Source organism: Dipodomys merriami, unplaced genomic scaffold (assembly GCF_024711535.1).
Source record: "Dipodomys merriami isolate MVZ:Mamm:240054 unplaced genomic scaffold, mDipMer1.0.p SCAF_7, whole genome shotgun sequence".
NCBI classification, from domain to species: domain Eukaryota; kingdom Metazoa; phylum Chordata; class Mammalia; order Rodentia; family Heteromyidae; genus Dipodomys; species Dipodomys merriami.
The window spans coordinates 19,677,622-19,691,594 of record NW_027206290.1 but is presented as its reverse complement, the minus strand read 5'-3'; the positions used below and the strand labels follow the sequence as shown (position 1 = coordinate 19,691,594).

At 36.1% G+C, this 13,973-nt stretch overlaps 1 protein-coding gene across 3 annotated transcripts in view; it reads right to left on the bottom strand.

Annotated features, from left to right (window-relative positions):
- Positions 1–13,973, bottom strand: part of Fnbp1l (formin binding protein 1 like) — a 93,441-nt gene that overhangs the window by 18,932 nt on the left and 60,536 nt on the right. For 2 of the 3 annotated variants that reach the window (XM_070007694.1, XM_070007692.1), the window contains exons 7-10: positions 11,601–11,729; positions 9,383–9,529; positions 7,400–7,603; positions 5,871–6,029 (exon numbers count right to left, since the gene is read on the bottom strand). In XM_070007694.1, coding sequence (XP_069863795.1) covers positions 5,871–6,029; positions 7,400–7,603; positions 9,383–9,529; positions 11,601–11,729 — 639 coding nt within the window. The remainder of the gene's footprint in view (positions 1–5,870; positions 6,030–7,399; positions 7,604–9,382; positions 9,530–11,600; positions 11,730–13,973) is intronic. The other variant, XM_070007695.1, reaches the window with a different exon arrangement.

The window sequence follows — 13,973 nt, the reverse complement described above, 5'->3', positions numbered from 1 at the left end:
GCAGCACACACTGATGATAATGGGCAGATATTTTCTAAGTTGAATTAAAACTCAAAAATAATCATTATATCAATGATGCAAAATTCCTGTTTTCATGGTATTTTATAGAATTCTACCACAATTTGGAATCTATTAATATAGTTTCTCTCTAATATAAGAGAAGAAACATACATGTTTTAAGAGTGAAATGCTGTCAGACAATTTTCATATAAGTAAGTTTTACTTGTTCTTTTCAAAATTTTCAAAAAGTACCAGCATTTGAAAAATTGAATGTAAAAGATTTAGTAATTAACTATTTAAAAAGAAAATCTTAGGTGAAAAACTGAGTGGCCTTCCCAACAATTAAAGAAAATATTATCATCTGAATTTTCATATTCCAAAACACAAATATATAAATATATCACAGGAATCCAAGTGTATCATTTTTTAGCTTTTTTTTAGTTTTTTTTTTAGTGATAGCCACATTAAAAATTCATTATCAAAAGCCGGGCGCTGGGCTGAGATCTGAGGATCGCGGTTCAAGGCCAGCCCGGGCAGGAGAGACCGTGAGACTCCTATCTCCAATAAACCACCAGAAAACCGGAAGTGGCGCTGTAGCTCAAGTGGTAGAGCGCTGGCCTTGAGCTGAAGAGCTGAGGGACAGCGCCCAGGCCCAGAGTTCAAGCCCCACGGCCGACAAAAAAAAAAAAAAAAAATTCATTATCAAAATAAGTAAATTAGCCAGGTACTGGTGGCTCACACCTGTAATACTACTCAGGAGGCTGTAATCTGAGGATCACGGTTTAAAGCCAGCCGGGGCAGGAAAGGCCATGAGACTTTTATCTCCAATTAGCCACCAGAAAACTGGAAGTGGTACTGTGGCTCAAGTGAATAGCTAAGGGACAGCATCCAGGCCCAGAGTTCAAGCCCCACAACTGACAAAAATAAAAAAAGTTACCCAGAATTAAATTCCCTACACATACCTCCCAACAGACACAAATATAACATATAGGTTAAATTTAGCTTTAAAAATAGTTTCTATTTTTTAGCTTTTATTCTGAAAACAATGTGCATCAAAAAACACCGAAAACTTTTAGCAAATAAAATTTATTCTGAAATATGAAATAACAATCTGAAGAGAACAATGGACTTAATAGAATAACACACATACACACGCACTCATACACACACACACACAGAGATTACATCATATGAAGCATGCTTTACAAGATTAATCTTCACATTCACACATTTGACTAGTAGCCCTTAAATTTTTCATTTCTCAGGCTAGAGATGAATGTCAGAAGTGGACTGATTGCCTGGCATGCACAAAGTCCTGGGTTCAATTCCCAGTATCACAATAAAAATTCTTTTTTACATTTAGTCCCTGTTTTCTAAGTAATAATGTTTAAGAAAAATAGTAGAGAAACATAAGGAAGAATTTCATATAAAATTTTGAAAGAAATTTAATAAATATCTGGTAAAAATATCTACCCCTTATCTCTGATGAGTTGGCCATATATATTAATGGTTATGAAAATAAGATGATATTTGCTATGCATTATCTTTCCAAACTAAGTTTTAACATTCTTTAGACTATCAGTAGTTTTAAGAATAAAAAACAATTTATTTTGCTATAATGAAATTAACAGTGAGAAAATGAAAGGTTTAAGGTAAGATATTCAGAGTATTCTTTAAATGCTATTAAATTTATATATAGGACAAGAAATAAAGTATTTGATTTATCTCTTATGATAATTTTCACGTTTTCTTTCCAGTGCTGCATTTTTAATAATTTCTGTAATATATTCCTAATATATCTAAGATATATATTTCTAAAATAATTACAACTGAAAAAAAAATTTCCATTTTAGCTAATATAGTTTTACTACCAATGAACTATCATCTTATAATTCACTGAAAATTTCAGTTCTTTGTAAAAATATTTGAAATGTACTGCGTATTTTTTAAGTAAAACATATTCAATACAAAAATACTGTACTCTTATTTTTTATAGACTATAAAATTTCACATAATCACTGAATATTAATAAATGCAAAAGAACTAAAAAGGAAATCAGTAATATATTTTAAATACATATATATTTTTTTAAAAAATACTCTGGAAGCCAGGCATTGGTGGCTCATGCCTGTAATCCTAGCTACTCAGGAGATTGAGACCTGAGGATTCAGGTTCAAAGCCAGCTGGGCAGGAAAATCTGTGAGACTATTATCTCCACTAAACTACCTAAAAAGCCAGAAGTGGAGCTGTAGCTCAAGTGGTAGGTAGAGGACTAGCCTTGAGCCAAAGAAGCTCATGGACATTACCCAAGTTTGAGTTCAAGCCCCAGACCAGGCACAAAAAAAAACTCTGGCTATAAGGTCATGAATAGTTTAAGACACAAAATATGTACTTCCTATTACTAGATAGATCTATTACTTTAAAGAGGAATGATTTAATGAAAACCAAAAGTAGCAGTTTAGGGTAAAAATGTTAGTTTATGTATTAAAATTAGGCATGGATATATTCCCCAAATATCCATTAAAGGTTATACTGTAAACTCACAGAAAGAAATTAGCATTCAGAAAAATCCACTGGCCCCAAAGTCAAGCTCAAAAAACATTGCTCTCATGTGACAATACTCATCTCCTTACTGATACTGGGAAATGTAGACACTACAATGTCTAACAAATACAGAAGCAAGTTCCTGAATATCTCACGAGCCTTAAGAAACCTCAAGACCTATTCTATAAAGTTAATGGGTACAAAAATTCATGTTAAAAAAACACATAAATTGACTTGTTTAAAGTTTACTTTCTTCTTTCTGAGTTCTTCTGTATTGATAAAATTCTTAAGCAAAAGAAAAAGATCCCTGGGTTAGTTTTGATATCTAGTAAAATTCCAAATAGCAATTGAAACAACAATAAAATCTCAATGCCAATGATCCAACACAGCACACTTTCCTCTTGTGCATCATCTACTCCCCACTCCCCAGCTGTGGTGTCTCAAACATGCTGCTTGCTTCTTTGCTAGGATACTAATACTAAAACCAGGAGGAAATTTCAGCCTTCTAATACTAGGACCCTATAAAAATATGTGAATATTTAAAATTAAAGCAACATATAAAAAATAATGATCAAGCCAATAATTTTAATTACTGTAAAATTCACTGTATTTGTAAAATTCTACCTGCAAAGTTCAACAAGAATGAAGATACTGAGTTTGGGGTGTAGCTCATGCGGTAAAGTGCTCGTCTAGCCAAGTAGCAGGCTCTGGGTACAATGTTCAGTGCCATAAAAATTAAAAAATAGAATAAAATTTAAACTAGTTCTAAATGTGTGAAGTTTTTTGGTTTTGGAGGGTGTGGGGGTACTGGTACCAGGGCTTGAATGTGAAGCCTGATTGCTGTCCCTTAGCTTTTTGGTCAAGGCCACAGCTCTACTTGTGTCTTTTTAGTGGCTAACTGTCTTTTGGGTGGCTAACCAGAAATTAGTGTCACAGACTTCCCTACCTGGACTGGCTTCAAACTGTGATCCTCAGATTTTAGCCTCGGGAGTAGCTAGGATTACAGGTATAAGCTAATGGTGCCCAGCGAAACTATTTTTTTTAATAGAATTATACTCACTTCCTATCTATGGCACAGAGAAACAACACAAGAATTAATTCTACCCATTCTACCCTAACTCAGGCAACAGAAATTCTGAGTATGATTTCTTTCAAACAAGTTTTAAAGGTCTATGGGAAGTGATGACTAGCATACTGGGAAGAGTAATGCAGATTCATCCACAGGGACTCTTTAGCCTATTCTGTAGTCATACAGAATTAGGTTAGGCAGATGCACACAAATTCACACTTCCAAGGGAAAAAGTCACAAAGGCGACATAGCCTTTGTAACTTCTAGTAACATACTAGAATGTTACTCTACACTACTGACTCCAGGTAAGTTTGTTATATTGTTTTAACAGAAATGTAGATAATAATATAATCTTGACTAAGCAAACATACTTTGTTCTACAGATGTCCAAAATGCAATTTGAGATCAGAAAAAGCTAAAGAAAGGATAAAAGGGAAAAAAGAAAGGGAAAAAAAAAAAGATAAAAGGATAAAAAAAAAAGATAAAAGGCAGAGAGAGAGAGAGAGAGACAGAGACAGAGAGACAGAGAGAGACAGAGACAGAGACAGAGACAGAGACAGACAGAGAGAGAAGGGAGGGAAAAATCCAATTTTGATGTATTACTGTTAAGGATTAGACTTCTTTTTTATTGGGGGGTGGGGATTGAGACAGGATCTCACTCTGTATGTAGCTCATGCTGGCCTGGACCTCATGATCCAACAAGTTTTCACCTCCAAGTACTGGGACTATAGGCATGCATTATAGGTGTGTACTACCATATCTAGCATAATCAGACTTTTGACAGTATAAGACACTGATTTCTCATCTATGATTATCATATTTAGGTTTTCCAAATGTCAGGCAAATCTTACAGATGAAAATAAACTATAGGCTAGAAATATTAAGAACACACCTTAAAACTCAAACATTAGGGGTCATACCAGGCACCAGTAGCTCATGCCTGTAATCCTAGCTACTAAGGAAGCTGAGATCTGAGGATCATAGTACAAAGCCAGCCAGGGCAGGAAAGTCCATGTGATTCTCATCTCCAATTAACCACCAGAAAACTGGAAGTGGTGCTGTGGCTCAAGAGTAGAGCGCTTGCCTTGAGCTGAAGACCTCAGGGACAGCACCCTGGCCCAGAATTCAAGCCCCAAAACCAACCAACCAACCAACCAACCAACCAACAAATAAATAAATAAATAAATAAATAAATAAATAAATAAATAAATAAATAAATAAATAAAGGTCAACTCAAATTTTACTGGTCTGGGAGTTCAGTGGTAGAACCAAGTGTTCAGCATATACAAAGCTCTGGGATCAACTCCCACAAAGAAGGGAGGGAGGATAGGAAAGGGGGTTAGTTTCACCAACAGAGTAATAATTATCAGTAGTACAGTATAGTTGTTGCTAAGAAGCAATATTGTATTTGCATTTTGCTAGTCTATATAAATTTTCATTGGCTGAGTTTTCTGACGTATGCAAATGTCACAAACTAGCCAATTTTTAAAAGAAAAGAATGAGAAAATTCTGGTACAAACTGTTTGGTGTTTTTTTAAAAAAAGGTTCAAGAAAGCAAATTCTATGTAAACATTACTCAGTAATACCGAAGTATTTTTCTAGGCTTTAAAATTTCCAAAGTACCTTCTGATATGTTTTATAAGCAGTCTTTATATTTAATATGCCTATGTTTAAACTTTAGTTTATTTTGAGACAGTCTCAAAAACAGTTAATTTCCCTGCACCCCAGGTGGTCTTGAACTTGTAACCCTCTTGACTCAACTTGCCAAGTGCTGAGATGACAGATGTCATCATACCCTAGTTTTTTTATTAAGCTTTTCAAAATTATGTTTTCTGCTTCTAAAAGTAAAAAGGGCAATTAAAATCAAGCATGACATTTTACTGTCAACAAAGTATTATTTTTAAATTGTCAGGTGTAGTTATCATTACTGACAAATTATTACAAGAGTAACTCCAGTGACAAATTACTGAAAGTCTTAAAAATGTAAATACATTACAAGACAATGGTGGACATATGATTTCACATAAATGAAAAAAATAGCTAAAATATGATTGTACCCAACACCCTCTTTATAATACCATTTCTTTTAGGGTTGAGCATTTCAAATGTTACCAAGAGGAGTTGTATTTAACTCGGGACAGCTCTACTTGATTCTGTGGTGTTTTTAACGGAGCCTTATAATGAGGGTGGAGAGTATTAAAAGCCACACTACACACACAATAGGCCATCATGCATTTCAACCCATCATTAAACTTACCCCTCGTTTGAGGCTTCTGAAAGAAGGAATTCTGGGCTTCCCTGTTTTTATTTCATTCATACAATAATGCACGGGCTCAATGGAGAAAGTGAGAAACTGGGACCCATTAGGAGTACTGGATGTGAATAAACTAGTAGGGGTTAAGGGTGGGGACTGTGGCTAATATGGAAATAAAGAAAGGAATCAATAAGCCAAATGTGCATAGTTCTTTCCTAAATGAAAATTCTATTTTTGGTAACATACTTTTCACAAAATATACCTCAAATAAAATGTTTATTATTATTAAAAAGTGAACAAATTTTTGCCCAAAACTACCATTTTAAACGTCAACTTTACTTTTAAAATTATACTATTTCACTTGATTTCCTACAAGCTGATACACTAAAAATAAAAATACACTAAAGAATGTGAGGTAGATTTTTTACATTCTCTTCTGATGTCTAGAGATTCAGTACCATGATAGATTCTTATACAGGCATACCTAACCTGTCCTTGCCAGAGATAAATAAAAGCAGTGGGTATGGCTAGTGTTATCACGCGTAATACTAAAATTGCAATTATTATCATAAATAGGCCAGATATTTTCATTATGTGCATGGTTTCCCTTCTCAGACTATTTGAATGTTACACTTATTTCATCCTCTTTAAAGTAATTTTTTGTATTGCTTGTACCTCAAACTCCTATAGCTACTCTGACTATAAAAAGTCTACTAATTTCCAGCTTCTTGACTGGACAATATTATTAAAAGCATGACTAAAGCCTGATCAAACTGCAACTGTGCTTTTAAAGGCATTTATAGCTATTCATAATCAAGTTGATCAAAGTTGATTAAAGTTATCAAGTATTCTTTGTAAGTATAGCATATCCATCAGACTAAAGGTATCCATCTATTCTCCTTGCTATGCCACACTACAAGCACTTAACTGTGGAGAAGGACAAACCACTCATTAATCCATTTGATGACTGCTAGGCTGTTTACCTACCTAAAACAAATGACACATAAAAAGCCCAAGTTTGACAAGAGGAGTGAAATTTTCTTAGCAAGCTAGAGATCATTTTTTATTTCAACTAATCAAGAACAGAACCCTTCCCTTCTCATTTAAAAACTCATATGGATAAGAGAAGTAATTTTGTCAGTCCAGGCTACATGATCCAATTTGACATTTATTGAAACTCTGGTTAACCATTCATTCCAAGACTGGCTATTTTAGTGGTGTTTTTGTCAGATCATGCCTCCTTAGAAATTCTGATGGAACTATATGCAAATAAAATTTCAAAAAGCCTACAATTTAACCAGAAATTAACAACTTAGTTAATATTTCATCATTATGTAGTGGTCAAATGTTAAATATAGAAATAATTTTTACTGATATAAACTGTTTGATAATAAGTGAAAGGTAAGCAAATCATTCAAACAGAAAATATTTATCCTCCTTTAATAGTAAGCTCTTATCCAGTCAATGCCTATATTAATTTATTGACTTACTAGGAAAATCTGATTAGTATATAGGAATTTTATGACTTTTACCTTTGGCTTCTTTCCAAAGAGCCATAATTTGCCCTTGGCCTTTCCTACTGTGGTTTTGGCATCCATCTTCCCACTCTCCTGTTTGGATGTGCTGATGGTCCCATCAGAAATGGTTCTGTAAATATGTTGACTGTAATCTTCAAATGGGAAGTCCCCAGGAGGTTCAAAACCAGACTTGAAGGAGTCTACCACCATTTGAGAATCCTACATACAAGAAACAAAATTTTTAAACCATTTCAGCTGCCCATAATACCATATTGGTTTTCAAAACTTTAATCAATATAAGGAAATAAAGATTTAAGACATACTTCTATAATAATCACCAAAAGTTCAATGTAAATAATTTTCTATGAATTTATAATAAGCCCTCAGTATTTTAATCCCAATAGAAAAATACCTGAAAGTTACAAATAGCCTACATATGTGTTTCATACACACAATACAACACACAAGTGTATACTTTGGAACTCCCAACTGAAGAAGCCAAAAATTCTCCTTTTCTGTAAATTTAAGGATTCTACTAGTTACTAAAGGATCATCACTAATATCTATTTGATACGCTTGCTGGGAAGACTAAAATACGTGGTGCATATGTGATACCTCCCCACAAAACTAATTCTTTTCTCTTGTTCCTCCCTCGCATTTTCATTTTCAGCAAATCATACTTTTTTGGACAACCCATATTTACTGAAAAATCACCAGACACAAGACTGGTATTTTTTTACAGTTGCTATTTGTCAACAATAACCTTTTGCTTTCCTAGGAAGCAGCTACATTGTTCAAGTCCCCAAATTCCCATAGCTAGGGTTATACCTTAATTAGATGCAATATGATTAGATTTATTTCCCATTTCCTCTACATACAAAGTTGGGGGGGGGGGGGGTCTGGTCGTGGTCCTGAACTCTGGGCCTGGGCGCTGTCCCTCAGCTCTTCAGCTCAAGGCTAGCACTCTGCCACTTGAGCCACAGCGCCACTTCCAGCTTTTTTCTTTTTGCTTATGTGGTGCTGAGGAATCGAACCCAGGGCCTCATGCATGCAAGGAAAGCGCTCTACCACTGAGCCACCTTCCCAGCCCTGATCCACAGTTCTTGATCCAGCTTAAATACCAACTCCTGTGTTCAAGTCATTCTGCTAACTAAATCTACCCAACCATGTCTTTCTCTAAACTTTCACTAAATAGTGCAATTTGTAACAAAAAGTTCATAAGATACATTCTTGGGTTAGAAATGAAAAATTAGGGCTGGGAATGTAGCTTAGTGGTAGAGTGCTTGCCTAGCATGAATGAAGCCCTGGGTTCGAATCCTCTGTACCACCTCAACGGAAAAAGCCAGAAGTGGCACTGTGGTTCAAATGGTAGAGTGCTAGCCTTGAGCAAAAGAAGGGACAGTACTCAGGCCCTGAGTTCAAGTCCCAGAATTGGAAAAGAAAGGAAAGAAAGGAGAGACAGAGAGACAAAGAGAAGTGAAAAATTAGTGGGGGAACAAGAGAGCTAGGAATATATTTTTTTCAGATTTAGAAATGTAGCAGTTTGAGGTCGGGCGCTGGTGGCTCACGCCTGTAATCCTAGCTACTCAGGAGGCTGAGATCTGAGGATCGCGGTTCAAAGCCAGCCCGGGCAGGAGAGACCGTGAGACTCCTATCTCCAATAAACCACCAGAAAACCGGAAGTGGCGCTGTAGCTCAAGTGGTAGAGCGCTCGCCTTGATTTGAGCTGAAGAGCTGAGGGACAGCGCCCAGGCCCAGAGTTCAAGCCCCACGACCGACCAAAAAAAAAAAAAAAGAAATGTAGCAGTTTGAATAGTCCTTAAAATTCAGTCTCCTATAGAATATAACTGAGAGTCCAGAGTCTAACTTATTGTGAGACTTTGTCCTAAAGAATATAACTTAGAACCAAGATCATTTTATTACTTTTTCATCTCACTTCATTAACTTAAACATACACCCAAATCAAATGTGTTTATTCAAAGACTTATCAGCACTTACTCTTCTTTCATCCACAGATTTTGCTGCAAGGATCATTCCTTCCAAACACTTTGAAATAATAGGAATAACTTTACGTTCTGAATCTGCAAATCCTCTGTAACATTCACTTAATTTAATAGTCCTTCGTTCGTCCATTTCTTGTAGTTGCTATTCAGAAATTTTTTTAAAAAAAGAAAAGAAAAATTGTTTTGTTTTATCACTTTGAAGTGACTCGCCTCAAATAATTGAAGACATCTATTCTAATACTTCTTGACAAGTGCTATATAGACTTATAATTCTTAGAATTCGAGGCCTCATAAAAATTACTAAAAGAAAGAAATCCTCAGGGCTTTAGTACATCCAAAAACAAAGCAATAATGTCTTCTAAAATTACTCCTATAGCTACCAAATTTCTGACCATACCTCTTCTACCTTTTACCCTCCAAAGTAGTTCTTTCATTTATTTTTTTTACCAGTCCTGAGACTTGAACTCAATGAACTCAGATCTTAAGCATTGTCCCGAATTTCTTTTGCTCAAGGCTAGCACTCTACCACTTCAGCCATAGCACCACTGGCCTTTTCTGTGTATGTGTTGCTGAGGAATTGAGCCCAGTGCTTCGTGCATGCTAGGCAAGCACTCTACAGCTAACCCAGGGTAGTTCTTATTGAGTTCTTATATCTCCAGTAAAAATTCCTTTTGAAGATGTAAGACCTTTATCTCAATCATTACACACTTAAGGCTAAGACCTTCAATCTCTTAAATGAGTTTAGAATACTTTGGTACAATCTAGCTAGACAAAGCATTTGCAGTTGATTACATGCAAATGAGTACCAAGACAACCATAATTTAATGATTATAGTAATTACTAAAGTAGCTTAGGAAACAAGAAAATCAGGAAGTCACATAGCCAAAATGGCAATACATAGAACCCCCACAATTCAAAATCCATGGCCACTAGTTGGGGCAATTAAGTTCAAGAGCTTAATGATTTCTTTTTTAATACTTTTTCTTTTTTTGCCAACAATAACCTTTGGCTTTCCGAGGAAGCAGCTACATTGCTCAAGTCCTCAAATTCCCATAGCCTTCACACCATAGTTCCTTTTTAATTACTTCCCCAAACCTGGAAATTTGAGACCTGCATTTTAAAAAAAAAAAAAAAAGGCTCCTGGCATTGAAAAATACCGAGGTTATTCCACAGTAAATTCCAAACAAAATAATCAGGCACCAGAACACAAAAGATAGTTACTACAGACTTCCCTAGATTATGAAAACAGCTAGTAAGCCTAGAAAGTCATTACAGTGAGGAGAGGCAGGCTTGCTGCTCCAGATGTAAATGATCAGAATCTGATATCCAATTCTAATCTACCAACACAGGCTCTGCTTCCTTTGTACTTCCATAATGCCTTACAAAGGAAAAATAAGTATCAATGGGCTGACATTCTACATACACTCCATTCTCCTAGATACAACTACATGCAACACTGTTTTACTAAATCTCTTTCCCCTAATTTCTCTTCTAGACAAAGCATTAATGTAATTTTATCTTGATGAAAGGTCTCTGGTCTTTACCTGTTTGGCATCTGTTATCATTAAAGGATGATCCTGAAATACAATTTAGCTGTGATCTAACAGAGGCAACAAGACAAGCAGCCAGAAATCAGACTAGCAGAAACAATTTATTTTTATTCCTGCCACTTGTGCTAATGCCAAAGACAATGATGTGGGATCAAAAAGCTACATCCCAATTCTAGGTAAACAGATTATAATATGTTTTAGTGGGCTATTTATAACAATAATTCAGAAAAATTCATGATTTAAAAGTAACAAAAAATTTACTCCTCAGATCACCATTCCTAATAACTAGTAAACTTAGAAAACTTTGATGTATAAGGTTTAAAATTTAAATTTTATGGCTGGGCATTTAGCTCAGTAGTAAAATGTCCCTCTAACCTGCACAAGATCCTGGATTTAACCTACAGAACTGAGGGAAAAAAAAAGTAAATGCTTGGGGGGGGAGGGGCGGAGAGGCGCATGTAGTTGGGTGGGAGGCTTAGAGATGGTAGGGGGAAAACAAAGGAAGAAGCAACAATGTTCAACAGGAAATGTACTCATTACCTTGCTCGTGTAACTATAACCCCTCTGTACAGCATTTTTACAATAAAAAAGTATAAAAAAATAAAAAATTAAATGCTAATTCTTTTCACTCAAACTAGATAAAACCATATGGATAAAACTTACCTTGTAAATCTGAGGAATTACCACATAGAAATGTTTGTGTTGCTCTCCATTAAAGTTTTGTAACTGTGCAGCATATTCATTTTTATTCTCATCAGCCATATGTGTGCGCAGGTTCAACTGCTGTTTGGCCTAGAGGCAAATTGATCCAAATAGTTACCAATAACAAAAATATAGCAATTCACTTTTCTAAAATTATATTAAAAATCAGATCACAATAATGGAGAAGCCAACAGCCATCAGACTCTTCTAAACTACTATCATTTAAATACAAGCAGATGCTTCCAGATGTTTTGGTCAAGAGTGGCCTCCATATTGCAACATCCCTCCTTCTCCCTATTATAATCCTCCTCCTCCTGCAACATCCATTCAAATAGTCTTTATAAAATCCACATAGAGGGCTGGGAAGGTGGCTCAGTGGTAGAGCACTTGCCTTGCATGCATGAGGCCCTGGGTTCGATTCCTCAGCACCACATAAGCAAAAAGAAAAAAGTCGGAAGTGGCATTGTGGCTCAAGTGGTAGAGTGCTAGCCTTGAGCTGAAGAGCTGAGGGACAGCACCCAGGCCTAGAGTTCAGGCCCCACGACTAGACCAAAAAAAAAAAAAAAAAAAAAGTAAAATACTTCTTTGTAATCCACTTAATTCTAATTAGAAGTAAATAGAGTTGGGAGAGGTGGCTCATGCCTATAATCCTAGCTACTCTAGAGACAGAGATTAGGAGGATCAAAGTTCAAGGACAGCCCAACAAAAAGTTAGTGAGACTTCATCTAAGCAAATAAGCCATGGAATGATGATGTGTTGGAATCCCCCCCCCCCACACACACACACACACAAAGAAGGGCATAAATAGGATAATCATGGTCTAAGATCTTCCTGGGCAAAAGCACCAGACTCTATCTGAAAAAAAAATAAGTAAACCCAAAAAGAACTAGAAGACATGGCTCAAGTGGTAGACCGTCTGCCTAGCCAGCACAAGATCTTGAGTCCAAAACCTCAAAATTCTAATACTGACCAAAGGAGGAAAAAAAAAAGTGAATTTTGAATAATAAATTGTTCTTGTAGAAAAGCAACTGAATATTATAAATATTGAGTGATACAAATATAAAGAATATGAAGTACAAACTGTTAATGTTAGATGCATTGGAGAGTAATCTAAAAACATTTCTCAAATGTTCTAAAATAATAAGAAAGAAAAATTAAGATCACTAGACACGATGGTGCATACCTGTAGTCCCAGATACTCAAAAGGCTGAGGTGGGAGGATCATGAGCTCAAAAACAACCTGAGCAAGAGAGCAAAGCCTCATTTCAAGTAAGTGTAAGTAAAAATGGATGGATGGGTAGGTGAGTAGGTAGGTGGATGGATGGATACATAAGCAAAATAATTCAACTCAACTTTCGTGTGTGTGTGTGTGTGTGTGTGTGTGTGTGTGTGTGTGTGTGTGTGTGTGTGTGTGTGTGTGTGTGTGTGTGTGTGTGTGTGTGTGTGTGTGTGTGTGTGTGTGTGTGTGTGTGTGTGTGTGTGTGTGTGTGTGTGTGTGTGTGTGTGTGTGTGTGTGTGTGTGTGTGTGTGTGTGTGTGTGTTGGCTTAAACTCAGAGCTACATGCTCTCAGCTTGGCCCCCCCCCCGCCCTTTTTGCCAGTCCTGGGGCTTGAACTCAAGTCCTAGGCACTGTCCCTGAGCTTCTTTTGCTCAAGGATAGCACTCTACCACTTGAGCCACAGCACCACTTCAGCTTTTTCTGTTTATGTGGTACTGAGGAATTGAACCCAAGGCTTCATGCATGTTAAGTAAACTCTACCACTAAGACACATTCCCAGTCCAGCTCAGCCCTTTTTATTTACAGTTGTACTCTACTATTTGAGTCACATCTCCAGTTCTGGCTTTTTGCTCACTAATTGGAGGTAAGCGTCTCTTGTCCAGTCTAGCTGCAAACTCAATCTTCAAATCTCAGCTTCCTGAATAGCTAGAATTATAGGTATGAGCCATTTACACTCAACTGAGCTCAATTTTTATAATGTTCCAAAAAAAATAAATAATTTTACCTGTCAGGGATTTGTAAACTCATAAAGCACACTGTAAATATACTTCACCATTCTAATTCTAGTTCCTACAAATATAGTCCCCACGTGGTAGGTTACAGCTTTTATCTCCACAACCTGATCTTTGGATACTCAAGATCTGAGATGAAGCCGATTTAAAAAAAAAAACAAAAAAACAACTTAAGACGCACTCAAAGATTCCAGTAAGAGTTATGGAAACTAAATACTACAGCTGAAAGTATTTCTAGAAAAACAAAGTAAAACAAATGTTAGTTTCCAGCCAGGGGCCAGTGGCTCATGTCTGTAATCCTAGGTACTTAGGAGGCTGAGATCT